At 47.2% G+C, this 27,779-nt stretch overlaps 1 protein-coding gene across 7 annotated transcripts in view; it reads left to right on the forward strand.

Annotated features, from left to right (window-relative positions):
• Positions 1-27,145, forward strand: part of NOL4L (nucleolar protein 4 like) — a 203,580-nt gene extending 176,435 nt beyond the window's left edge. For all 7 annotated transcript variants that reach the window (XM_042461914.1, XM_042461915.1, XM_042461919.1 and 4 more), the window contains 5 exons: positions 17,166-17,437; positions 18,230-18,403; positions 18,999-19,190; positions 23,367-23,489; positions 26,879-27,145. In XM_042461914.1, the coding sequence (XP_042317848.1) occupies positions 17,166-17,437; positions 18,230-18,403; positions 18,999-19,190; positions 23,367-23,489; positions 26,879-27,130 (1,013 nt within the window). In that variant the 3' untranslated portion in view covers positions 27,131-27,145. The remainder of the gene's footprint in view (positions 1-17,165; positions 17,438-18,229; positions 18,404-18,998; positions 19,191-23,366; positions 23,490-26,878) is intronic.
• The last annotated feature ends 634 nt before the right edge of the window (positions 27,146-27,779 follow it).

Here is a 27,779-nt window from a genome sequence, read left to right on the forward strand (position 1 = left end):
TTCTCCTGTTTTCCAGGAGTTTTCAAATATGATTGCCAATGGCTCCGATATTACATTTGCCAGTTCCTAGGACAAGGGGTTTGTGCTGGATCCTGGATGAGAAGGAGCTAGCAGAGGAGGATTTGAGGAGGAGTGTTGCATGGTCTGAATGATTTTGGCGGCAGCATTTTTGATAGCTTGTTAGTGGCTTATGTGTGCACCAGTCCCTTTGTGGACAGGACTCAGAGATTCTCTTGCCATTGCACTGTATCCAAAATCTCCTACATGCAACAGCATTAAGTCCAGGAGGGACTGCAGGTGCTCCTTCTTACCAGAGAGAAGGAGAAGCAAGGAGACCTTTAAGATTGGATGCTCTGAGCTCCTGGAGGAAGAAAAAAATAGGTGCACTCCAACTGAGAATGCACTCTAATTTCTCTGGCTGAGCTGACACCGGTTGCTTCTCCATGCTCTGAAATGCTCCTCATTCCCTTCCCTTCCTCACCAGTGAGGGACAGCAGCAGGACCCCCGTCCAGGGCTTGATGGATGTTGGGCAGTGAGAGGACACAGAACTGGACATGCAGCTATGTTCACATGTGGCATTTCAGCCTTAAGACAGGGCACAGAACTGGACATGCAGCTATGCTCACATGTGGCATCTCAGCCTTAAGCTGAGACAGGAGAAGCCCAGAGAGGAGAATGGTGCCCTAGTCAAGACATGAGGGTGCCAGATGTTTAATCAGGGAACTTGCTAGAGGAGACAGGAAGGCAGAACCATTATTTTGCATTGCCTTGTGACACAGGAAGGCAATGTGTGTTGGGAAATGGGCTGGAAATAAATATATCCCCTAAGCAGCCTAGTGCCTCAGCAAAGGAAGTTGCAAAGGAAGCCACTGGAATTCATGAAACCCAGACCAGGGTCTTGCTGAGGTTGTGGTCTGTCTTTCCTCAGCAAGCCGGACTGTTCTGTCTTTTCCAGGCAGAGGAAAAGGCCTGTCTAGTCTTCTCCTAGGGCAGCATGAAGGGGATTGAAGGCCTCTCCCGCCACTTCCTGCTCTCTTAAAGAGAACTTGCAGTTCCTCTTTTGCTAACAAAGTCTCTCAGCTTCTCATTTAATCCTTTTCTCTTGATTGGATTGGGAAAGTTACTCTTTGTACATTACAGGAAGTACTCTGATTATTCAGGCTCGCAGTGTCCAGATTCTGGGGTCCAGAAGAACCCAAGTTCTGCCTTCAGCATAAATAATGTAAATCAAGCTCATTTGCTTTGAGAGCCTGCTGACCGAGGGGAGCGAAATAAATTGCATAGGGGATTATGAATTTTTGTCACCGTTGAGAATGAGAAAGGGTGTCAAGAGCACTGAACTGGGTTGGTGTCATTTCCTTTAGTTTAAAATACAGGTACTAATAGTTTTCCAGTAAGAATGTTTGCCCAGCCTAGGCTTACAGCAAGATGCAGTATAGAGCATAGAACACCCCCAAAGGTGTGTGTTGTATGTTGTTATTGGTTCTGTGTGGGGATGTTGCATATATTAGGGCAGGAGGCTGTTCTCAGTTACCAAAATGGGATGTCTCTCATGCCTGCTTTTACTTACAGATCATTGGAGATTATTACATGGAGGAGGCAAACGTCCTTCTCCCGTGATTAAATCGCATTAAATCCTGTTAATAGCGCAATTGGGGGGGGGAGATTATCACACCCCTGCGCACTTCTCCTGTTCTTATCCCATTTGTAAAAGAGTAATGGAGGCATCGTGTGGTATTAACGGGAGTAATAGCAATAGCAGCTTCATTTATATACCACCTAAGCAGTCTCTGAGCGGTTTACAACTGTAAGCTAATTATGAAATATGTGTGTGTGTTATTTTAAAAATACAATTAAGCATTCACCCTTTAAAAATCTATTTTAAAAAGATTTAAAAAATCATCAGACAGTTCAACATTAAAAGCCCACTGCTGTCAATTCCTGAAAGTTTATCAGAACAGAAATGCTTTCAGTGGCTGATTCAGAAGGACAGCAAGGAGGGAGCCAGCCTAGCCTCCCTAGGGATGGAGTTACAGTCCAGTGCTTGGGAGCCGCTGCTGAGAAGGCCCTGTTCCCCATGTTCTTGCCAAATATACATAGGAAGGCCGTGCCACTGAGAGAAGGGCCTCTCCTGAAGATAGGAAAGCCCCAGCAGGTTCCTATAGGTAGAAAGTACAGTGGGCCCATGGTATCCACTATGGTTTGGTTCCAGGACTCCTCAGGGATAACAGAAGCAAATACAATGGCGTAGAGAAATGGCATATAAAATAGCAACATCAAGGTTTGATTTTTGGAATTTATGTATTTTTAAAAAAAATATTTTCAAGCCATGGGTGCTTGAATCTGTGGATATAGAGGGCCGACCGTAATGAGAGGGGGCACGTCCATGGGTAGACTCCTGCCTTGACGAAGCGCCACTAATCCTTGCACCTCAGAGATCAGGGAGAAGGAAATATCATAGCAAGAGATGTAGCTTTCCAGCTAGGTTGAGTTTTTGTCCCTCTTAGTTTTAGAAAGGAGAAGCTTAAGCGAAGATTTCCCAGGATGGTATATGTGTTTGCATGCGCATGCATCCGCATGCCCGTGGTGAGGAACCTGGGCCATGTCATGCTGTGTAGCAGACCTACAGTACCAGGACAGGGGAGGGTCTCTGCTTTAGAGCACTGTTTTCTTCTAATAGAAACGTGGCCATCACTTGCAAATGGGGAAAGGCCACTGTCTCTCTTGCATCCCATGCGTTCCCAGCACACTTGGGCACAGGGACTCCTGTGCAGGCAAGGGAAAGGAATGGAAGGGCTGGGGGGCACTGGTACAGGGAGACACCTTTCACATCCAGCAGGCAGCCCCCGGAACAGTACTACTTTGTCCTCTCTGCCTCCCGCACTCCCCCAAGCCCAGCCCAGCTTCATCACACTAAAGGCACAGTTACCAGCTTTCTGTCTCCATGGTGCCTGCGGACCTCCATACAGGGAAAGCGCCGAGGTTTTGTCTGCCAGGTAACAAGGTAACCCAAGAAGACCCTTGTGGTTTTCAAGCACCTAGAAAAAAGTCTGTCTGGTCTGTGTCAGTGTCTGTTGTGGGGCAGAGCTAGGCAAGGTTAGCGTTCCCAGCCATGCTTGTGGAGCTCCTTCTCTTAATCTGGGGCAGGAGCTTAGTGGGTCAGAGCAGGCATTGGCCAGGATCGCAGTGCAAACATGGATGTAGGTGTGAATCCATCCCTGTGTCCATCCGCTCCCTTTTGTGCATCTGGTTCAAGCTGCTGTCTGTCCCTCTCTGCTGTGGCTTCTCTGCTGGGTTTTGCTCCCTAATCTGTCCTGAGCCTAATGTCCCTTCACCACTCCCCCCTTATCTCCCTCCCAGCTCTCATCCCTCAGCCAGTGAATAATTTATGGCTCTTTGCATCTTGCCTGGCTGCTGTTACAGAAAGAGAGAGGACTGGGGGATGCTCCAAGCCAGATAATGCCCTCCACCATGCGGGGAACCCGGAGGCCAATTTAACGTCCCTTTGGCAGAAACCATTGCAGTTTCTCTTTTCTTCAAGCAGGGAGGACCTGTCAGGGGTGGCAGAGTGGCTCCTGAGGAGGCTGAGCAGCAAGCAAAGTGGGGGACTCATACCCACCCCACCAGGGTTACCCAGGCAAGACCAAGCCCACAGGACCAAGCCCACGTTCCTCCTCTGCAGGGCCGCCCAGAGGCAAGCATTCTCCCCCATCATGAAAAAGACTCACGAGTGGCGATTGGTGGATTATTTCTGGAGCCCTTCAGATCCCTGGCTAGTGATAGGTGGGACTGCTGCTGTGGGGAGGGCCTGGGGTTTTTCCGTGGGCCACAGACTCCCAGCACAGCGCTTGCATAAGCTCATTGTTGTTTGAAGTCAAAGGAGGTTTTTGTCTCCTGGCTGGCAGTGGGACAGGGTGAGGCACGATTTGACTTTCCTCTCCCTGCCGCCCTTTCTGTTTCTTGCCATTCAAGCAGGATTCTGTAGCAGCAGCGGGAGGTGGCCACATCCCCTCCATCACTCATGCTGCCAAGGTGCAGGTGCCTGTGACCAGCCAAAGCCGCACCACCAGAAAGGGGGCCTTCTCTGGCCAGTGAGCCTGTCCCCATTAGTTTGCAAAATAAGCAGCTGTTGTCCTCCCTGGTCTCCCTGTGCCACCACTGCAGTGGATTCCAAGAGCCAAGGTGCAGTGTTCCCTCCACATTGCCCCCCTGCTACACACACACACCCATCAGCATTGGGATGGGCAGGGCAGGGCTGCAGTAGGGATGTCTCTGCCAACAGCTCTCCCCCAGTCAAGCCAGGTTGGACTTTGTCTTTGTCGCAGGCATAAGCCTCCTGTTGGCTTGAACAGAAGAAGAGCTTTCCAACCAGCCCCTCACCTCTGTGCAGGTGCATCTGGTGCTCAGGATTACTCCTCTCCCCCATGACTATGCAAGAGGCAATGGGGGACAGCTTCCAGAAAGGGTCCTGGGTGGACATATTCATGCCTTCTTTATAGAAAGGCAAAGGTCCAAAACACACTGTAGAAATAATCCAATTTGCGACTGCTTTTTACTGACATGGCTGAATGCTAGGGAATTTTGGGAACTGTAGTTTTGCAAGACATTTAGCCTCCTCTGTCAGAGAGCTCTGGTGTCACAATCAACTATAAATCCCAGGTTTTCATAGCACTGAGCCAGGACAAATAAAGCAGTCTCAAAGTGGATTATTTCTGCAGTGTCTTTTGGACCAAAATTCGTGGGGTTTTTATTTCATCTATTCATTTATTGCTTCTCAGTTCATTGGTTGAAAACATTTCAAGCATTAAAAAAGATACTAAAACAATTCCTTAAACATTCTTTTAAAACCACAGACAAAACAGCCAGGGCTGCCCCCCCCCCCACCACTGTTTTAATGCCTAAATATTGTGCAAAGGAACAATATTCTGCCCACTGGAAACTTAAACAAGGTGGAGCTAGGCTGCCTTCCTGTGGGAGAGAGTTCCACAGTCAAGGGGCTGCTAGGTCCTAGCATACATACCCACCAACCTACATCTCACAGGTTGATGGTACATGAAGCAGGAAAGCGCATACATTGCGGAGAGTTCATATCCTGTGAACAACAGCAGTGCTGCTCCTCTTCTGCTTCCCAAACTGAGATTTGTACACGCCTGTGGTCTGTCTTCAGGACTGTGCTATTCTCCTGCAGCCAGCAATTTGGAAGCGTTCTTTCCCCTGAGTGTGGTACAACCCAGCTTCTGGTCACATGTGGAGTAATGGTGTGCCTTTGCCCTTGTGGATTGTGGTTGTGTACTTTTGTGGCTGGATTGCCTCGCGATGCTCCTTACTCAGCATATCTGGAGTACTCGTGTTGTTCGTTCTGAGCCTGGCTTCGATTGCCAACCCTCATCCTTTGCCATCTTTGCCCAGGACACACCTCATCTGCTGCCCTGCCTTCATCAATGCAAAAGCAAGTCACCAGCAGTCACCAGTGTGGCCCTGCTCTGCCACACTTCATAAGTCGTTCTGATCTTCTCATCCTGGCAAGTGATGGAGAGGATTTGGGTTTGTTTAATCACACCCTGCACCTGACCAGAAATGGAGAAAACGCGGAAAGTGTAGCAAGATGATTTCCATCATTTGGCAGAACAGATGAAGGGCTAGGTCAGCTGCAGTAAGCAAGTGGATAGCTCTTTGAACCCAGGACTCTCGAACCTGCCACCAATGTTTGTGATTTGTTTTTGTTGCATTTGTTCATGGGTTACCTGATCATGTTTTTTTTTCTCGTTGTGTGACAGTTTCAGTTAGGGTTAGGGTTAGGGTTAGGGTAGAAGTCGGGCATGAGTGCTGCTGAGAGGGGCGTGTGGGTTTCCTAGCCAGATTTGGGGAGGTGGATCCCTAAGGCTGAAGAATAGGTGGCCTGGACATTCTGGAGCACCTGTCCACTTTGGCATCACCTGTTTACTTTCAATCCTGCCTTCCTCCGCTTATGGAGCCCATAGCAGGATCTTGTGGTTAGGTGTCTTCAAGGCGTTTTCAATGTATGGCAACCCAAAGGCAAGACTATTGTGGGGCTTTCATGGCAAGATTTGTTCAGAGGAGGTTTGCCATTGCCTTTCCTTGAGTTTGAGAGCATGTGACTTGCCCAAGGTCACCCATTGGATTTGCTGGCTAAGCTGGGAATTGAACCTGGTCTCCAGTGTTGCAGTCCAATACTCAAATCATTACGCCAGATTGTAACATAGTTTAAAACAAAATACAGCTAAAACAGTTTATACACGTTCAGTCTCCCTTATCCAAAATGCTTGGGAACAGAAGTGTTTTGGATTTCTGAGGGTTTTTTGGATTTTGGAATATTTGCATATATGTAATGAGATATCTTGGAGATGGAACCCAATTCTAAACATGAAATTCATATATGTTGTGTATACACTTCATATACATAGCCTGAAGGTAATTTTAATATGCAGTACTTTAAATAATTTTTGTGCATGTGACAAAGTTTGTATACTCTGAATCATTAGAAAGTATCTCGGGCATTTGTATGGACAATTTTGGAATTTGGAATAATTTGAATTTTGGAATTCCAAATACGGGAGACTCAATGTGTAATACAAATAATTTTTTTAAAAAACCCAAATAGTCCTGTTAAAAACATTAATTTGAAAATTTAGAAATGTTTTAAACATGGCAGTGGGCTAAGAACAAAGCCTCCCCCCACCGTGCATTAAAAGCCTCTTCTGCAATAGACAGTGAAAACCCAAAATCCCATCAAAATAAAATGGTATTTGCTTGCTGGTGGAACAAGATCAAAGAAACCTCTCCTGGGAGGTTATATGGAAAAATACAGGTTTCAGATGGTCTAGATCCAAGATGGATCCATTTGGCTTACATTGTCACTCTATTCTGCTTTGGTCAGGCTCCACCTGGAATATTGTGCTCCGTTCTGGGCACCACAATTCAACAAGGATGTTGAGAAACTGGAGCGTGTACAAAGGAGGGCCACCAAAATGGTGAAGGGCCTGGAAACCATGAAGCCCTAAGAGGAAAGAGGGAACTGGGGATGTTTAGCCTGGAGAAGAGACAGTTAATGGGTGACATGATAGCCCTTTTTAAGTATTTGAAGGGATGTCATAATAAGGAGGGAGCAAGCTTGTTTTCTGCTGCTCCAGAGAATAAGACCCAGAACAATGGGTGCAAGCTACAGGAAAAGAGATTCCTCCTCAACATTAGGAGGAACTTCCTGGAAGTAAGGCTTGTTTGACAGTGGAAGACATTCCCTCGGAGAGTGGTGGAGTCTCCCTCCCTGGAGGTCTTTAAACAGAGCCTGGATGGCCATCTGTCAGAGATGCTTTGATTGTGAGTTCCTGCATGGCAGAATGGGGTTGGACTGAATGGCCCTTGGTGTCTCTTCCAACTCTATGATTCTATGGCTTGGGCTGAAGCAAAAACATGAGGAATGTTACCTTTTGTATTACAAAGCCCATAATCCTTCAGCTAACACAGCACATAGAGTTCTGGGAGTTCTGGGGTTTGGTGCACTGAGAACATGATCCATGCTGTCCACTTTTTACTGTAGTTCTGAAATACCCCCTTTTCAAGGTGGCATCTCCCTTTTCAGAAATAATAATAATAATGAAAGAAGATGCCATTGGCCTTTGGATTTATGCATTTGCTCACCTTCTCATGAACTGGGGTACTGGGGTGAGTGACATCATGGTTCAATTAAATTAATTGGTAATAGATTATGACGTAGTGGTTTGAATGTTGGAATAGGAAACAGAGAGACCAAGGCTTGAATCCCCACTTGGCCATGGAAACCCACTGGGTGTCTTTGGACAAAAATCACACTTTCTCAACCTCAGAGGAATGCAAAGGCAAATCTCCTTTGAACGAATTCTGCCAAGAAAACCGCATGATAAGTTGGAAACGACTTGTAGGCACACAGTAAGATTCAGGACAGAAAGACTCTCCTTGGCCCTGTCTGGTTTTAGAGTGTAAGTCCTGCTGGACTGGGACATTTCTTTTCCTTACATTCCTCTGTATGACTCTGTATAAATAATGTATAAATGTTGTGTAAATATTCCATCATCAGGGATGTAGAAATGACGGCAAGTGATGGATCCAAAAATCAGTGTCCCTTATGGTGGTTTTTCAGTTAATTCTGAGTGAATAGAGCTTTTTAAAAAAGAATAAAACTTCCACTGCCTCTACATGGCTCCATGCAACCATAGTAGCATTGTAGGCTGCATCAGTGTCTAGATCAAGGGAAGTAATAGTGTCACTCTATTCTGCTTTGGTCAGGCCTCACCTGGAATATTGTGCCTACTTCTGGACACCCCAATTTAAGAAGGATTTGGACAAGCTGGAGCGTGTCCAGAGAAGGGCAAACATAATAGTAAAGGGTCTGGAAACCATGCCTTATGAGGAAAGACTTAGAGCGCTGGATATGTTCAGCCTGGAAAAGAGATGGTTAAGAGGTGATATTATAGCCCTTTTTAAATATTAGAAGGGATGTCATATGGAGGAGGGAGCAAGCTTGTTTTCTGCTGCTCCAGATAATATGACATGTAGCAGTGGATGTAAGCTGCAGGAAAAGAGATTCCACCTCAACATTAGGAGGAACTTCCTGACAGTAAGGGCTGTTTGACAGTGGAACAAATTCCATCAGAGTGTGATGGAGACTCCTCCTTTGGAGGTTTTTAAACAGCAGCTGGATGGCCATCTATTACAGGCAGTGATTTGATGGTGTCTTCCTGCATTGTGGAATGGGTTTGGTCTGGATGGCCCTTGGGATCTCTTCCAACTCTGTGATTCTACTCCGTGTTCTATGTTCAGGATTTAAATTCTCCCAATTGGTATTCAAGTGTGCACCGAAAGGAGTGGAAGGTGCAAGATCCTTTCCCTTTGCTTTTTGACCCCTTGGACGTGGCTTGGAAGGGCAACAGACTTGCAAATGTTTCCAGCAAAGTCTGTCCTTGGCCCTTGCATCCTTGCATGGCTTCTGAGAGAGCCTTTGGTCTGCAACAGGCTCGCCTTGTTGATCCCTATAATCTCTTGATTGCTTCTGGCAGTGGAGAAAGCCGTCTCCCAAGGGAAAAGGGTGCCATGAATCCTGGCATCCCTGGCAAATATGGCTGCAGAGCAGAAGGATCAGTTTGTCCTCCCACTGTCACCCTCACTACCATGCCAGTGCTATTCCTCTCTCTCTCTCTCTCTCTCTCTCTCTCTCCTTCCCTCCCTCCCTCCCTCCCTCTCCCTCTCCAAGGAGCAAAGCAGGCAAGGGGGTTGGGTTGGAGAAGGTCCATCATTGACCCACATGGTCTCCCTTCCATAGGTCTGCGGGTCGGCCTGCCATTGGCCACGGGCAAAGGGAAGGGTGGTGTCTCTGTTGCTGTGGAGATGCCTAGGCTGCCTGTGCGGCCACCAATGCCACCGCCAACTGGCTCGCATCAGCATCAGCAGCTTGTGCCTCCCTCCACGGAATAATTCGCCTTAATCCTTCAGAGAGGCATCATTGGATAAAGCTGGGAGCCTCCCTCTGGGAAAGAGCAAAAGCGGGGGAGGGAAGGCCCTGTGGGGTGCCAGGCTGAATCTTCCTCCTCCTCCTCCTCCTCCTCCTCTCCAGAGGAACAATGCCCCCAGTGCAGAATGTCTGTGCATCTGTGTGTGTGGAGGATGGGATTGCAGCTCCACCAGAACCAGCACAGTGGGGCAGAAAGGGTGCGTCACAGCCTGGGCACCAGCATGGATGGCATCTGCTGTCTGTTTTGTCATACCTCCGTCTGCATGGGTGGTTTCTTTCGATAATGTGGCTTGACCAATGTGCGTGGTGTGGTGTTGTGTTTTGCACACTGGACTCTGGAGAGCAGGGTTTGATTCCCAGCTCAGCCGTGGAAACCCACTGGGTGACCTTGGGCACATCTCACTCTCTCAGCCTCAGAGGATGGCCATAGCAAAGCTCCTCTGAAGAAATTTGCCAAGAAAACTGTGAAAGGTTCGCCTTAGTGTTGCCGTAAGTCGGAAACGGCTTGAAAGCACACAGCAGCAACATCTTGGTTTATTTGCATAAGTCCTCTACTCACCTTCCATTTGATGGCCTCATGCGCTGCTCCTTTGGTGGATTAATAAACCCTTTGTGGGGATGGCAAGCAAAACCTTGCAGCCAAGCCTGAAAGTGAAACTCTCAGACTGAAGGAGCAGCAATACTCCAGTTTCCAGCCTGAAGCTCCCTCAGTGACCCTGCCTGACCCTGCCAGCCCCCATCCTTCAGCCTCCCTGGCAGGTGTCCGCTGTGCTGCCCTCTGTTAAAGCCCCTGGACCTTCTTAGGGAAAGGATTCTCAGCACATAACTCAGAGAGAGGACCTTTTATTTTGCAGTGGGCCCCTGGTTAGGATGCTGCCAGTCCTTCCCGCAGAGGAAGGAAGCTCTTATTGGCTCCTCTAGCCTTGGCAAGGTTTGATTTGCACCCATCCCCACCTTGCAAGCCAAAGAAATGAAGGGCCTGGGGAGCCACCTCCACCAGCAGCCGGAGCATGTACTTGGGATTGCTTAGCCCAGCTTAGTTACCTTTCGAGTACCCTTTAAACCACCCTCTTAAACTCACAATCTGAGTGGATTTTCTCTTCAGCGACTTGATGGATGGGTGGGATGGGAATTCTCAATCTGTGACAGTGATTAGTCCAGAATAAATAGCATGGAGTGGACATGGGTACTGGGCAAAAGTGCCAGGGGCTGAAGGGAGGGCATAGGAGGTGCACCTAAGAGTTGGGGGGGAGTAAGTAAAAAATGAAGGATGATAAAGATCAACTTTCCCTTCAGAGCCCTGACCTGGGTGCAGGTCAGTGGAGGTAGAATTATAGAGCTGGAAGAGACCCCAAGGGCCATCCAGTCCAACCCCATTCTGCCATGCAGGAACTCTCAAAGCCCGTGGACAGATAGCCATCCAGCCTCTTGAAAAACCTCCAAAGAAGGAGACTCCATCACTCTCCAAGGGAGCATCTTCCACTGATGAAGAGCTCTTGCTGTCTGGAAGGTCTTCCTAATGTTGAGGTAGAATCTCTTTTCCTGTACTTTGCATCCCTTGTTCCAGGTTCAGCTCTCTGGAGCAGCAGAAAACAAGCTTGTTCCATCCTCAAGTGTGACACCCCTTCAAATACTTAAGCAGGATTATCATATCACAATGGGCTGGAAGGGGCAGGAGGGTAGAGAAGCAAAAGAAGCCATTTCTGAGGTTCTTAGCACTTGGTGAATTGGGAGTAGAATGAGCAGAAATCCTCCTTTTCCAGGATGTGTCCTACATTTCAGCCTTCTGTTCTGGAGGAATTCCAAAATGTCCTCTGTTTTGAGCATGACCAAGTATGAATTTATATTTACATGAGTCTCTTCAGCTTTCATTTGGTAATGCCCTCCCTTTTTTTCCCTTGAATGCCCTGCATTTTGCAGCGCTTTGTCCTCCTTTGCGGTGATGACATCTGGTCACCCTGACTGGGGAGCAAGGAAGGGGCAGAGCAAACCAGGTCAGGAAGTCAGCACCTGACCTCCCCACCTCCAGTTCCAGTTCCCTTTGTCCAGTACCCAGCTCTCCATGTGTGCAGGAAGCTGCTTCAGGCAAACACTTCACCTTTTTCTCTTTGCTGTCCCCTCTCCCCACAACACCTCATCAAATCAGAAGATTTACTGTGGCTCAGAAGGCTGGGGTGGGTTGCAAAGGCCTTGGTGGAAGGCTGCCTGGCTGGCAGTGTTTCCTGTCCATCCCCCAGGATGAAGACTCTTGCTCTGCCACTCTGCCCATTCCTCTGGGGTTGGGGAAGAGTCCATACAGTGGTCATGCATGAGTCCAGTTCCCTCGGAGCAGGAGGCTAAGAGACCTTCATGCCTCCCAATCCTAGAATCCTAGAGTTGAAAGAGACCTCAAGGGTCATCCATTCCAACCCCTGCCATGCTGGGACACAGAATCAAAGCCCTCCCTGGAACAGATGGCCATCCAGCCCCTCTTTAAAGACCTCCAAAGAATCATAGAATCATAGAAACGTAGAGTTGGAAGAGACCGCAAGGGCCATCCAGTCCAATCCCCTGCCATGCAGAAAATCTAAATCAAAGCATCCCCAACAGATGGCCATCCAGCCTCTGTTTAAAAACCTCTAAGGAAGGAGACTCCACCACTCCGAGGAAAGAGTGTGTTCCACTGTTGAACAGCCCTTACTGTCAGGAAGTTCCTCCTAATGTTGAACTGGAATCTCTTTTCCTTTAGCTTGCATCCATTGCTCCGGGTCCTAGCCTCTGGAGCAGCAGAAAACAAGCTTGCTCCCTCCTCAAAGGCCTTACTGAACAAGATATGCTATATCCACAGTGTTCCCTTCCTTGCTTTCCAAGAAAGGAGACAGGGACGTATCCAAGGGGGGGGGTTCCTGGGGTCCGGACCCCCCCCCCCCCTTAAAAAAAAAGTGTGGGGTGTGCCGCCGCCCCCCCGCTTTCAAGCCCCATTATAAGGGGGGCACTTAGTCTGGACCCCCCCCCCTTCCTAAAATCCTAGCTACGTCCCTGGAGGAGAGATGCCTGGTGAAAGGGTGCCTGGGGATGTAGGCAGAGGGACTGAAGAAGAGGGGGCCAGCAGGGCTGGAGTGTGCAAGGAGGCAGAGCTGCTGCCCTCCTGGAGACAGGGAGACCTGCTCCGTGTGATGGATGCCAGGGCTGAAACAAATGAGTCTGGGGGGGACAGACAAGGCACGTAGGCGATCTCCATGGGAACCAGGGGAGCAGAGCCTGGCAACTGTGTGGGAGATAGCGGCAGTGGTGATGGTGGTGGGGGTACATCCTCAGCAGTCTGGCTTGCTGAGAAGGATGGGTTTTGAAGGGATGGGAAAGGAGAAGGGGAAGGGGAAGGGAAGGGACCTGTGAAGGAGACCCAGGCAGCCGTGGCAGAAGTTCCAGTGGAATGAATAGGTAGTCTGAGGAAGAGTTTTGCTCAGGGCCAGACAGGGAATTACAGAGAAAACCCCAATCTCTCAGTTCTTTCTATGGGACAGAGTGAGCTTTGGCCAATCAGAAGAAGTCCGGCATCAAGCACGTGCCGGGCTTAGCGTGGATGGTGCCCCACCTTCTTGTCAAGCTCCTACTGCCTGTCGGCTTAAACACATGGCACTCTCATTCCGATTCATAGCAGAGCAGGCAAGGGACCATGTCTGTAATCCTGTGGGTGCTTCAGACCGACATAACTACACTGTGTTGGCTATTGCAGAAGCAGAAGGAGAAAAGCCCTGAGTGCGGCAGTGGTGGAGGAAGGCAGGCATTGGAGAAATAGGCTGCTCAGAGCTGGAAAATTTTGTCTGCCTTTCCTCAGCACCACTGTCTTATCCTGGAGAAAGTGCAGCCCCTGGCATCATCCTCATCCACGATTCTGGCCTCCCATTGTCATCCCCTCGATCTCTGCTTCTCCATGAAAGTTTCATCTATTGCTAATTTAACCTCACTAGTGCCTTGTATTAGAGCAGTGGTTCTCAGCCTTCCTAATGCCGTTACCCTTTAATACAGTACCTCACGTTGTGGTGACCCCCAACCAAAAAATTATTTTTTTGCTACTTCATAACTGTAATTAAAAATATGTGTTTCCGATGGTCTTAGGCGACCCCTGTGAAAGGGTTGTTTGACCCCCAGGTTGAGAACTGCTGTATTAGAGGAAGGCAGAGCTGCTTTTTGGTTCAAGCCCTAATGGAGAAAAGTGTGGCCCCTAGAATCCCATATCACAGCCCTGAATCCCCTATGTAACCTCCATTTTTTATTTATATTAATATTTATATATTAAATACAGTGGGACCACCGCATTGGTGGGCTAACTATCTGCAAATTAGAGTGTCTGTGGTTCACCAAACCCCATATTATTTAATGACAGTGCATGCTTATGGACACGTTCCCACTAACTGAATAATACGGGACTTGAGTGTCTGCATTTTTCTCCATCTGTGGGGTGATCCGGAACCGAAAGGTCTATTGTAAAAACAAATAGTTAGAAAATGGCTGAAAAACACAAAAACCTACCCAAACCACCACAGAAATGGAAGCTTGCCCCCCCCCCCCCCTCCCCCCCCCCCCCCAATACATACATACCTTGAAAACCAGCCATATTTGGACCAGTCTGTGGAACTAGAAGTAGCCCTGTGGCCTCAGGGTTGAGAGAGATGGGGAAATAGTTGCCCATACCTTGCTTAAAGCTGGTGGAGAATGGGACATTCCCCAGTAAAATTCTCTTGTCTCCTCTGTGAGCCATCAACCAATTCACGACACTCCCAAGAAAATGGAGATGCTACTAAGAGTTTCAAGTCAGATGGACACAAGATTGGACTCCCAAGACATGTGGCTGAGGTTGCCATTGTCCTGCACCTAATTCTGACATGCGTGCAGAGTCTTGAAAGTGTCTTCCATACATTGGCTGGCCTCCTGTTGCTCATTGCCAACTAGAGTAGACCTATGTACAATAATGAATTGTGGGGGAGCAAAGGAACCTTTATCCATATGTGGTGGGAGTGTCGCAAATTACAAAGATTTTGGAAGGAAACAGAACAAGAAATTAATAAGATAATAGTTTGAAAATTCACTTAAAGAAAGAAAGATGTATAACTAGTAATGTTGGGAATATAGGATTACAGAAGGAGGAGACATATTTAATCAAACAATTAATTATAGCAGCACATGCAGGGATTGCATATGGGTGGAAAGATAAAGAAAGGTGGAACTGTAAATAGATGGAAGCAACATATATCAGAGTATATGATGTTTGTTTTTATAAGGGAAAAAGCAGGATTTATTTTGGTCAGTTGAAAGAAAAGGTTTGGTTTAGTAATTGGAGAATACTGACTCAGTTTGTTGAGGAGAGAAAGGAGTATGAAAATGTAAAGGAAACACTTAAAATGCACTGTCTGAAGATGCCAGCCACAGATGCTGGTGAAATGTCAGGAATAAACTCTTCTAGAACATGACCACATAGCCCAAAAATCCCACAAAAAAACTATAGTTATGAAGGGAATGAATGAAATATTTATTTATATCCTGCCTCTTCCGTTTTGGGGATCAAGGCGGGTAACAACATTATATAGTACATAAAAATCAAACATTAAAACCCACAAAAATCCTGTCTAACCCTCCCACCCAAATTTAAAATTACATAGTAGGACACAGTTAAAATATATAACAACACATCACAATTATTGCACAATCCGCGATGAAAGAGGTGTGGAAAAGGTTCAATTGGTTCTGGGCAATTTTCAGTCTGGGTAGGCCTGCCGGAAGAGAAGGGTTTTTGTCGCCTTTTTGAAAGCCTCCAGCGAGGATAGTTGGCGAATTTCTTCTGGCAGGTCATTCCAAATTTTTGGGCGGCGACCGAGAAAGATCTCCGGGAGGTCGCCGCCGATCTGGTCTTTCTTATTTGTAGGAGGTTTTTCCTGGAGGACCGGATTGTACGGGGAGGACTATATGGGAGGAGGAGTTCCTTCAAGTAGACTGGACCCAGGCCATGTAGGGCTTTATAGGTGGTCTCTATGAAAACAATTAATGAGTTGTGGAATAATAAAAATGTAGGTAAATCCCATTGATTGAATCAGTCTACTTCAGTCCAGGACTAACAACAGAATGTAGGCTGTTGTCTCCTTGAGCTGCAAGTAAAAAGCAAGGAAGGCCAGTGCTGTGATGCTGCTGCTGCTGCAATACTTTTGCTGCTGAGAGCAGTGTGAGTGTGTAGCTGCACTGAATTTTGAAATGGCAACTCCCTGGCTGCCCCTTTTATAGAATCATAGAATCAAAAAGTTGGAAGAGACCGCAAGGGCCATCCAGTCCAAGCCCATTCTGCCATGCATAAACTCTCAATCAAAGCATCCCCAATGACAGATGGCCATCCAGCCTCTGTTTAAAGACCTCCAAGGAAGGAGGCTCCACCAAAATCTCCAAGGAAGGAGTGTGTTCCACTGTTGAACAGCCTTTACTGTCAGGAAGTTGCTCCTAATGTTGAGCTGAAATCTCTTTTCCTGGAGCTTCCATCCATTGTTCTGGGTTCTAGTCTCTAGAGCAGCAGAAAGCAAGCTTGCTCCCTCATCAATATGGCATCCCTTCACATATTTAAACAGGGCTATCATATCACCTCTTAACCTTCTCTTCTCCAGGCTAAACATCCCCAGCTCCCTCAGTCGTTCCTCATAGGGCTTCATGGTTTCCAGGCCCTTCACCATTTTAGTTGCTCTTCTTTGGACACGCTCCAGTTTCTCAATGTCCTTTCTGAATTATGGTTCCCAAAACTGGACACAATATTCCAGGTGGGGCCTGACCAAAGCAGAATACAGTGGCACTATTACTTCTCTTGATCTAGACACTATACTTGTCTAAAAGTGTTGGTCGTTACCTTTAAAGCCCTACATGGCTTGGGCCCGAGTTACTTGAGGGAACGCCTCTCCCTACACAATCCGCCCCGCACCCTCAGAACAACTGGAAATCTCCTACTTGAACACCCCAGAGTGAGATTAACAGCCACTCACCAAAGAGCGTTCACAGCCATGGCCCCTACGTATTGGAATAACCTCCCAGAAGAGATTCGCCTCATTTCCACCCTGGACGCCTTTAAGAAGGTGCTGAAAACCTATCTCTTCCAGCAAGCATACCCTCCTGACCCTCTGTAGAAAAAATCACCCCAAATATATATCTACCTCAGGACGTTCTCTTTTTTAAATTGTATTGTGATTTGTGTGTTTTTAAGGGATGTGTTATTATATGAGTTGATTTTATCTAATTGTAATTGTGGTGTATTGTGAATTGATACTGGCTGTAATCCCGCCTCAATCCGTAGGGAGAGGCAGGAAAATATTTATTATTATTATTATTATTATTATTATTATTATTATTATTATTATTATTAAAATCGCATTGGCCTTGTTAGCTGTGGTATCGCACTGTTGACTCATGTTCAATTTGTGGTCTACTTGGACTCCCAGATCCAGAGAAAAAAAGAGTCAACCAAATGGGTAATGGCTGGCAAGTGTTTCTGGAAGGGCCAGCCTGTCCGTTTTCTTTCAGGAGGAAGTTGAGGGTAAGGAATAAGGTTTGGGGTGCAGAGTGAAATTCTTCTATTTGTTTGCTTTGTGGCCCTGCCACAATTTCTGCTCTGCAGACCTCTAGGTAACCAAGATCATGTTCTCTTTGCAGATGACTCCTCATCAGAGAGCTGCAGTGGGAATGGCTCCTCCACCTTGAACCCGTCCACCTCGAGCAGCACGCAGGGGGATGCTGCCTATCCGGAGATGAACGGGAATGGCGCCCCTGCCCCCATGGATTTCAGCACCTCCTCAGAGGACCAGCCTATCAATCTATGTGACAAGTTGGCACCTGCCCACATCACCCCAACCTACCCGTCGGACGGTTGCAGCGCCGATGGCCTGCGGAGCCGTACAAAGTATGGAGCCAAAAGCACAGCAGAGGTGTGTCTGAGGGAGAGGTGGGGAGGGAGGGTGAACCCAGGGGTTAGGATCATAACCGTGGGAGAGGCTGCAAAGAACATACCTGCAGGAACACACAGTTAATGCGTTCCCAAAAGATGGATATCCAACATCTATTTAAGACTGCCACATAAGGGAGAAGAAGATTATCTCACTGCTGGATGGTTCTTACAGTCAAGAACTTTTTCCTAATATTCATTGAGGCTAAGGGGATACTAGCTATGACATCCATTTGCTGCTCTCAAAATCCAAGACAGAATGTCCCTGGAAGACAGTCTCTGGGGAACATCAACAGTGGAGGGCTGTCAACCCCAGAGGTCTTCTTGTAGACCTCACAGAGGCATCTGTTTGTCCACTATAGGAAACAGGATGGTGGACGACAAGGGGCCTTTGGTCTTGGTCTACCTCAGGGCTTTGTTTACATTCTCACAGGAGGAACCAAAGGGCTTGGGGGGGGGGGGTGAGCAGTGAGGCTACTACTAGCGTAGGCCTTCCTAACGCATGGCCAAATGACATGGTGGTATCAAAAGAATTGTCCCTTTTTGTACCTAGCTCTTCTTCACTTGCTCCTCTCACTGCTGTTGTGGCTGAAGGAGGGTAGAATTGCTCTCTTTGTCAGGTAGGCATGATTTGTCAGGAAGAAGCTTTGCCAAAGTTGTCTACAGAAACCCAGACATGTAGATATGGAGGGTCCCAGGAGAGACCCAAAGGCCAAGTAAGGGTGGCAGGATGAATGGCAGCAACGAAGTGGTGATTCCTTGTCTTTTCCAACAGTCTCCTCCATACAGCTCCGGCAGTTACGACTCTGTCAAGACGGAGGTCGAAGACCTGACTGTTGGCAGAGCTCCTGCCGCTGACGATGACGACGACGATCACGACGACCATGAAGACAATGACAAGATGAACGACTCAGAAGGGATGGACCCAGAGCGGCTAAAGGCCTTCAATGTATGGGCACAACACCTAGATTGGGGCAGTGTGGCTTCCTCCGAGGAGGGGCTTGAGGGGGTGATCCCTGCAGGAGGGAACTAGAACCCAGTGCCACAGCAAAAGCAGAAGGTCCCAGGTTTAGCCCCTGGCAATATCTAGATTTAAAATGACCTCATTGTAACAGGTGATGGAAGAAATGCTTCTCTTCTGGAAATCTTGGAAAGGCAAGGCCTTCAGTGTAGGCTGGGGTTGGAGAGATACTGCCCATGAGCTGCATATGGCCCTCAAACCACCCTGGACTTAATTTTCTTTTCGATGCAATTTGGAGCATTTGCCCTCCTCTCCCCCAAATCTGTTTTTCCCCCTAGTCAAACATTAGCACCAAATGATGACCAAAAAGTAAATAAAAACCCAGAAGTTATATGGTATCACTTCAAGTGCACTAGGAAGTAACACTGCAGCCCATAGGAGGTTCATGGGGGTCAAGATTGGCTCCTGGCCTGTTTCCCCCCTCCTTGAAGTCACTCACCCCTGAAGTTGACAGATTTGGCTGCACATAGACAAGCACTCCGGCAGTCTAATGCAGCTTCTGTGTTTCTAATTATATCCACAGATGTTTGTCCGCCTTTTTGTGGATGAGAACCTGGATCGCATGGTTCCCATCTCCAAGCAGCCCAAAGAGAAAATCCAGGCCATCATTGAATCCTGCAGCCGGCAGTTCCCCGAGTTCCAGGAGCGGGCTCGCAAACGCATCCGCACTTACCTCAAATCCTGCCGCCGTATGAAGAAAAACGGCATGGAGATGGTGAGTTTTCAGCCACTCTTCTCCTCCCCACAGATCTTGGAGCCCCAACCTCTCCATCATTTCTCACTCACATTTTCCTCACTGGATTTGGGCTTTGCACCCTCCTTGCAGAGTGGCACATTCTTGCTCTTCCCTTTTCAGCATCATAATAAATAAAACTTTATAATAATAAAACTTTAATTTATATCCCACCTTTTGTTACTACAATCAAAGCGGCGTACAACCTTTAAAAAATGCAATATATACAATTTCCACCCTGCCTTAAAAAAGGATTAAACAATTCTATCCATTAAAATTACATACTATAAAATCTAAAAACAATAATACAATAATAGAATAATGGTGGGCAGAGTCTTCACTTGTATATATCTGTGGGGGGTTCTTTATGTGGCCGGGTTCTATTCCAGGAAGGCCTGCCGGAAGAGATCCGTCTTGACAGCTTTCTTGGTTGGTAATTTGATGGATCTCGTCTGGCAGGCCATTCCATAAAGTTGGAGCAATCGTGGAAAAAGTCCTCTGGGAGGTCGCTGTCAATCTGATCTTTGTGGACTGCAACAAATTCCTTCCAGAGGATCTAAGAGTGCGGGGCAGATTGTATGGAAGGAGGCGATCCCTTAAATAGGTTGGGCCCAAGCCATGGAGGGCTATAAAGGTAATGACCAACTCCTTGTACTGTCCCTGGAAACTAATAGGCAGCCAGTGGAGTGACTTCAATATTGGTGTTATGTGGTCACTCCTCGCTGTTGCTGTGACTAAGCTGGCTGCCATATTCTGTACCAACTGGAGTTTCCGGACTAGGCACAAGGGTAGCCCCATGTAGAGCTCATTGCAAAGATCAAGTCTTGAGGTTACCAGTGCGCGTACTACAGTTTCGAGGTCACCTGGCTCCAGGAAAGGGCGCAGCTGACATATCAGCCGGAGCTGATAACAGGTACTCTTGACCTTTGCATTCACCTAATTTCTCATCTGAAGTGACGAGTTGAGAAGCACCCCTAAGCTGCGAACACAGTTTTTTGAGGGGATCGTGAACCCCTCTAGGACTGGAGGTTGCAGCCCGATACCTGGTTTGGGTGGGCCCTACCATAAGTACTTCTGTTTTGTCTGGATTCAGCTTGAGCTTGTTTTCCCTCATCCAGTCCATTACTGCTGCAAGATATTGATTGAGGGGAGAAATGCCATCTGTCGTCGTTGCTGATGACCGAAACATGGAGAAGTATATTTGGGTGTCGTCAGCATACTGATAACACCCCACTCCATGTCTATGGATGATTTCTCCCAGCAGCTTCATATAGATGTTGAATAACATCGGGGACAGGATGGCGCCTTGAAGTTCGCCACAATTAAGCTCTGTTTTTGAAGAGCAACTGTCCCTGAGCATCACCCTCTGGAATCTACCTGAGAGGAAGGAGCGGTACCACTGCAAAGCAGTGCCTCCAATTCCTAGCTCTCTCAGGTGTTCCAAGAGGATGTCATGGTCTATTGTGTCAAATGCTGCTGAGAGGTCTAATAGCACCAGCAGGGTCACGCTTCCTCTGTCAGTGCTTAGACGAAGGTCATCAGTTAAGGCGACCATGGCAGTCTCCACCCCATATCCTGTCCTGAAGCCAATTTGAAATGAATCTAGAAAATCGGCTTCATCCATGACCACTTGGAGCTGAAGAGGGACAGCCCTCTCGATCACCTTACTCAAGAATGGCAGATGGGAAACAGGCCTATAATTTTTTATGTCCAGGGAAGGTTTTTTCAGAAGCGGTCTAATCACCGCTTCCTTTAAGGCAGATGGTACATAACCTTCCCTAAGGGATGCATTGATGACATGTCTAAGAAATGCCATCAAGGCATCACCCCCCTGGATGGCCAGCCATGATGGGCAGGGGTCAAGAGGGCATGTCGTTTTCCTCACTTTTCCAAGGATCTTTTCCACATCATCAGTACTCACAAGCTCAAATTGATCTAGTCTAGTCTCATAAATGGATTGACTGGACACCTCATCAGTTGATTTTGCCCCAATATTGGTGTCCAGGTGGGCTCTTATCTGAGAGATTTTACCTGCAGAGTAGTTGTTAAATGCATCATAGCAGACTGTTGTCGGCTTCAGTAGAGGGTTCTGGGTAGATGGCATCACCATTAGTTCTCTCACCACCCTAAACAGCTCTGCTGGACGAGACTTTGCAGATGCAATGCGAGCAGACGAGGATCGCCTCGTTGCTTTTATTGCCTCTCTATAAGAATAAAGAAATTTCTTATGACGAGTTCTGTCACATAAGAGTCCAGTTGAGCACCATTTGCATTCTAGTCATTGTCCCACCAACTTCACATTCTTCAGTTCTCTGGTATATCAGGGCTTTCGATTCAAATCAGGTAGGAAAGGACACTTGGGAGCGATTGTGTCAATAGCCCTGGTAAGATCAGTGTTCCATGTGTTCACCAGAGCTTCAACAGAATCACCGCATTATCAACCAACAACCCCTCTAGGGCTTTCTGGAATCCAGTTGGTTCCATTAGCCTTCGAGGGTGGACTATTCTAATAGGTCCTCCACCTCCGGGAGACAGACAGTGGCTCTTAGTTCAGCCCTGACCAGGAAATGATCCGTCCATGACAGTGCAGAGGTATTAACTAACTCTGCCCACGGATATTCCTGTTCCGTACAGAAGACCGCATTGAGAGTATGACCTGCAGAATGTGTTGGCCCGATGACCAGTTGGGAGAGACCCATGGCTGTCATGGATTAAACTGGTCTTGAGTGGCATGTTGAAGTCGCCCAGGACTAAAAGCCTAGGTGACTCCAACAGCAACTCCAAGACCAGTTGTGTCAGCTCGGATAGGGAGTCGGTTAAGCAATGGGGTGGATGGTATACCAACAGAATCCCTATACTATCCCTAGTCTTCAGGCTTAGGTACATACACTCAAAGTGGTCTATCTTCCGGACAGGTATCCTTGTCAAGGTGAGATTTTCTCTATAAACCAGAGTCACCCTGCCTCTTCGCCCACTTTCCCTTACTTGCTCAATGACAGAGTACCCGGCTTGGAGGGCTTGATTCCAGTGATGGCACTATCCTCTCCCAGCCAGGTCTCTGTGAGGCAGGCCAGGTCGGCTTTTTCGTCCACAAGGAGGTCACAGATGATATGTGACTTGTTTTTCACTGACCTGGCATTGCAAAGGAGCAAAGTAAGGTTCTGTGGTGAGGTTGATAAGCTCCCTATCCTATTTTGGGTAACAGAGCAAACTGAAGGTGGGATCGGTTTCAAACATTGATCCCGTCACATCAGAAAATCTTGGCCACAAGAATCCAATTCTCTGTCTTTGTTGTTCAGTCTGGTGTCTTTTTAAAAAACAACCACCACCTTTGTTGGCTTCCAGACTGTTTCTATAGCAATAGCAAGAACATTTCTATATTGCTTATCAGTGCACTTAAGCATTCCCTAAGCGGTTTACAATGTGTAAGCTAATTGCTCCCAACAACCTGGGTACTCACTTTAGCGACCTACAGAAGGATGCAACTCTGAGTGGACCCTTGAGCCCTGCCTGGGATCAAGTTCACAATTTTGTGGCTGTGAGTGGCAGCAGCACGGGCATTTAACCACTGTGCCACCAGGGCTCCTTTCTAGAGGCTTCTAGAGTTCTGTGTCCTGGAGATCACCGTTGAGTGCCTGAAATGTTTTGGGACCAGGACATGGGAAGGATTGGCTTTCTCCACTAAATTGTTTTGCACTTGGGAGGAATTCAGCTGGTAAAGAGAAGGGTTCCCTCTGACTGGCTTTTCCCCATGTTTTTTGGTTGGTTTGATCTTTTCCCTCCCTCCCTTCTGTGGCTTAGTTTGATTATTACAATGACCTTTCCTATTTTTGTTTGTAAAATGTTTAAAGAATTTTGATTCTTTTAAATATCATAAACTTCCCTTGAAGGCCAAAAGCTGGGAGAGAAGTATTCTGATAAGTAAACATTGCCCTCTTCAGCTGAGGAATTTATCTCCTCTTGAAGATTCCCGCACTGACCTTGCAGTCAGGTGGGTAGAATAAATGGCCTCCAGGACCCCTTCCTTCTCTAAAATTCTGCAATGGTCTGATAACCTGGATTACCATATACTTGGCATCTATCTGTTCCACCACCCCTTTCCTCATGCTGCCTTTGTTTTGTGCCTACTAACATTCCTGATGGTACTTATGTCTGCAGACCAGGCCCACTCCACCTCATCTGACCTCAGCCATGGCCGAAAATATCCTGGCGGCTGCATGCGAGAGCGAGACGCGGAAAGCGGCCAAGAGAATGCGGCTAGAGATCTACCAGACGTCGCAGGTAGGGGCCCTGCAGTTGGTGGCAGCAGGATTCAGCCCTAGGAGTGGTATGACAGCAGGTCTTGTGGCTTGGAGCATGCACTCTCACCCCACCTTATCACTTCTGTCCATCAGCTGTACAAGTTCCTTCAAAAAACCTGCAGGCACTTGGCTAATTGACCTGAGGCAACAGTCAGACAAATGGTCATGTTACAATCCCTCAACACCTACTTGCTAGATTTAGAACCTCAACTCTCATGTTCTCATGCTTCTGCTTGTTCCAAATAAGCTTTAAAATGTTGGGAGAAATGCCTAGGTGAAATCTGGGAAGCCAGAAGATGGGGGCTGATAACATATTTCAGGGTTATAAGAACTTTGGGGCTCTTCCTTGTTTGCTGCCTTGCAGTGGAAGAGATCCTAAGCCCAAGAATAGCCACTCTGCCACTCCTAGCTGATCAACTTTTGACAGTTCCTTAGAAATAGCGCACCTGCTTTGCAGGCAGATGGTCTCAAGTTTACTCACCAGCATTTCCAGCTGAAAGGATCCAGGTAGCAGGTGATGGGAAAGACTTCCTTATGCCTTCCGCATTGGTCGAGAGCTGCTCCTAGTTGAGACTGACAGTGCTGATCGACAAACCTTGTCCTAGAATCAGTCAGTCAGTCAATCACTTTATTTATATCCTGTCTTTGTCCCAGGAAAGGACAAATATTCTGGTAGGTATAAGACTGGTGTGAGAATGCAGGGAATACCTTGAGGTTCCTTGATTTGATATTGAAAAATGGTGCGTGCAGATGCATGAACATTATGATTTTTGTGTAAAAACCAGATTTTTCACACATAAAAGGCACTTTCTGGAAACCCGTTTGTTTGTTTGTTTTTGCACTAATTTTTCACAAAGAAGCTCATGTGGGTTCCTGGAAAGTTTTGTATGTTTCCCAAAGTGACTGCCCACTTGCCTTGAAGAAGCCCATTACCACTCAGGTTCTCCAGGAGCTGTTTGTTATTCAGAGGTCTCTGATACTAGAGGCGATACCTTGTCATTATGACTGGTAGTCATCAGCAGTACATTTATCCCCCATGAATTTGTGCAATACCATTTTTAAACTCTGGAAAGTAGTGGCCATCACAGCATCCAGTGGAAGCCAATTCCTTAGCTGAGCTGTGTTCTCCATGAATGAATTGGAGGATGCCCAAGTTGGAGTGGTGAGCTTTGAATAGCACAGCCTCTTTCCTCCCATCAACCCCACATTGACCCCAAACATCACTCAGGACTGCCAGCTTCTGTAGGATGAGTCTTGCAGTTATCAGCCAAAATTGGGATGGGCGTAGGAGGCATGTGCTCCACCACTGCAGTTTCTGCATCCTTCCTAGGTTCCTGGCATTTGCCACTGCAATGGTCATGGGAGAAATGGAAGACCCTCTCTATGCATCTTGTTCATAAATAGGAGCCTTGGCCATCTCTAGAAGCAGTGAGTAGAGGTATAGGCCAAGATCTTACCTCAAACAGGATAGGTAGCCATGACGTCGTAGAAATGTTTTAACTTCCCATCCAACCCTTGAAATTCACCTTAAGAGCCAGTCAGCTGTCCAATGGAGGTCTGGTCTGCTGCCAAGTGGACATTGCAGGATGGTGTGACTGGATCCCTCCTGCCATTGAGCAAGGCTGTGATGAAGAGTTGCAGCAGGTCCCTGTGTGGGCGCCTTCTTCTTCTTTCCATGGCATTGCTTACTCACAGGAGGGGCTTTTTATACCATGCTGCAGCATCGCACTTGGCAGCAGCAAAAAGCTCCATCTCTCCAGATTGCCAACAGGCTTTTAAGGTGGGCTTCAGGGTCATTTGTAGTCATGGTAATAGAGCCACAATCGCAAATGCAAATAGAAAGCAGTTACCATGTTCTCATTCTGACAGGATGCCAACCAGTTTTTTCAAGGAAAAGCAGTGCTGTGTCCCTGATACAAGCAGTGTTGTTGTTGTTGTTGTTGTTGTTGTTGTTGTTGTTGTTGTTGTTGTGGTTGTTTTAGGGTGGGCAGTGCTGCCCCTGATGGTTTTGAGGAAGAGCAGTGCAGCCTCTTGGCCTTAAGGAAGGCAATGGCAGACTAACAAAATAACTATACTTTGCCCACTCCAAATTTAAGGAATATAAAAGAATGCTAAAAAAATAGTCTTACCTTCTAGCAAATGACTTACATATGTTAAGTGTAAGAGCGGGGTATAAATACTATAAATAATAATAACAATAACAACAACACCCCCCCCCCCCCCCCCCCCCCCATGAGCCTGTGCTGTATAAGAGATGAAAAGAATTTGTACATACTTTCTTAGGTGCGTTGTTGTTGTGTGTTTTCAAGTCATCTCCACCTCTGGGCAAACCTAAGGCAAATTTATCTTGTTTTTTTTCTTGGCAAGATTTATTTGGAGGAGTTTTGCCATTGCCTTCCTCTGAGGCTGTGAGATTGTGCCTTCCCCAAAATTACCCAGCCAGTTTCCATGGCTGAGCTCAAATTTGGATCCACTAGCCTCTCCTAGTTTTTTCTTGGCAAGGTTTCTCCTTCCTCTGAGGTTGAGAGAATGTGTGACTTGCCCAAGGTCAGCCAGGGGTTTCCAGGGCGGAGTGGAGATTTGAACCCTGTTCTCCTGGAGTCCTAGTCCAGCACTCAAACCACTATACCATGCTGGCTCCCAGTTCTTCTCCGTACAGTGGGATGTTGTTATCCACAGGCTTGCCATCTGTGTTTCTAAGCATGTGCGTACAGCTAGCCCCATTGTCCCACATGGCAGCATGTGCATGCAATGGCACTAGCGACTGTGCGCATGTTGCATGGCCATTAGAGACAATGGGACTTGAGGTCCTGTAGTTTTTTGTATTTGCAAGGTGGTGCAGAGTAGATCCCCTGTGGATACGAAGGTCTGACTGTACATATACAGTGGTCCCTTCTCTTATGTAGGGGATCCGTTGTGGATACCCCAATGTAAGGGAAATTCCACCGATTCTCAAGCCCCATTAAAGATAACAGGGCTTGTGGTGCGCAGCACCTGTGCCACGAGTGCACACACCATTACTTTTTCCGGTGCACAGTGCTGCTACGTCTGGTGTGGCTTCCAGCATATGCTGAAAGCATGTAAGGCACATCCACATATGATGTAAGATGATATATGTTTATATTTGTAATTTTTATATTTTTATTATTTTAATTGTACAATTTTAACTGTTATGTTTATATATGCTGCCTTGGGTCCCATTTTGGGAGAAAGGCGGGATTAAAAAAAATTAATAGATTTTGGTGCCAAAAATAGCAACCCTGATGATGAGGGCTCCAGAGGATGTGCTCTTCTCCTGCCCCTTGGGATCCCTGCCTTTCTCCACCCTGGTTGGCTGGTGGGTTCTCACCTGGGTTTCCTCCACTGCAGGATGAGCCAGTTGCCCTGGACAAGCAGCACGCCCGCGACTCAACCACCATCACCCACTCGTCCTACTCACTGCCAGCCTCCTCCTTCTCCCAAGACCCCGTCTACATCAACGGGAGCCTCAACTACAGCTACCGCAGCTACGGGAGCCTGGGAGGCAGCCTGCAGCCTACGCCTCCGCTCCAGGCAGGGAATCACAGTAATGGTAGGCAAAGAGGAAGGCCTGGCGCTGTTGCGGTGGCGGGATGTGGCTGAGGGCTGGTGGAATGCCCAGGGGCAAGATGGGGGAGATGGTGGGCTGCCCTCCCCCAGGGTCAAAGCGTTGCTGAAGCCTCATTTGCATCGGTATTTTTATTTACTTACTAAAATAGTTATGTCTCACCCATATCCAAACCTCTCTAGGCAGCTAACAATAAATTCAACTTAAAGCAATACATAACAATGATAGTTTTAAAAAGATTACAAATATATTAAATAATTTTTAAATTTAAAAAAAACCAGACAGTGTAAACACCCATTAAAGGTAGTACAGTTGGCCCTTGGTATCCATGGATTTTTTTATCCACAGATTCAAGTGTCCACAGGAGAAACACACCAGCATGAAGGGGTGGCTTGCCCAAAATGCTTTGGGACCATGGCAATATTTGGGGAGTTGTAAGGCAACCCAAAAAGCACTGTAGGAATATAGTGTCTACAGGGAGAGGAGTAATAGTACCCCTCTATTCTGCTTTGGACTGACCTCACCTGGAATCCTGTATCCAGTTCTGGGAACCACAATTCAAGAAGGCTGTTATCAAACTGGAGCATGTCTAGAGGAGAGCAAACAAAATAGTGAAAGGTCTGGAAACTATGCCCTGTGAGGAGTGGCTTAGGGAGCTGGGTATATTTAGCCTGGCATAGAAAA

Source organism: Sceloporus undulatus, chromosome 4 (genome assembly GCF_019175285.1).
Source record: "Sceloporus undulatus isolate JIND9_A2432 ecotype Alabama chromosome 4, SceUnd_v1.1, whole genome shotgun sequence".
Lineage (NCBI taxonomy): Eukaryota > Metazoa > Chordata > Lepidosauria > Squamata > Phrynosomatidae > Sceloporus > Sceloporus undulatus.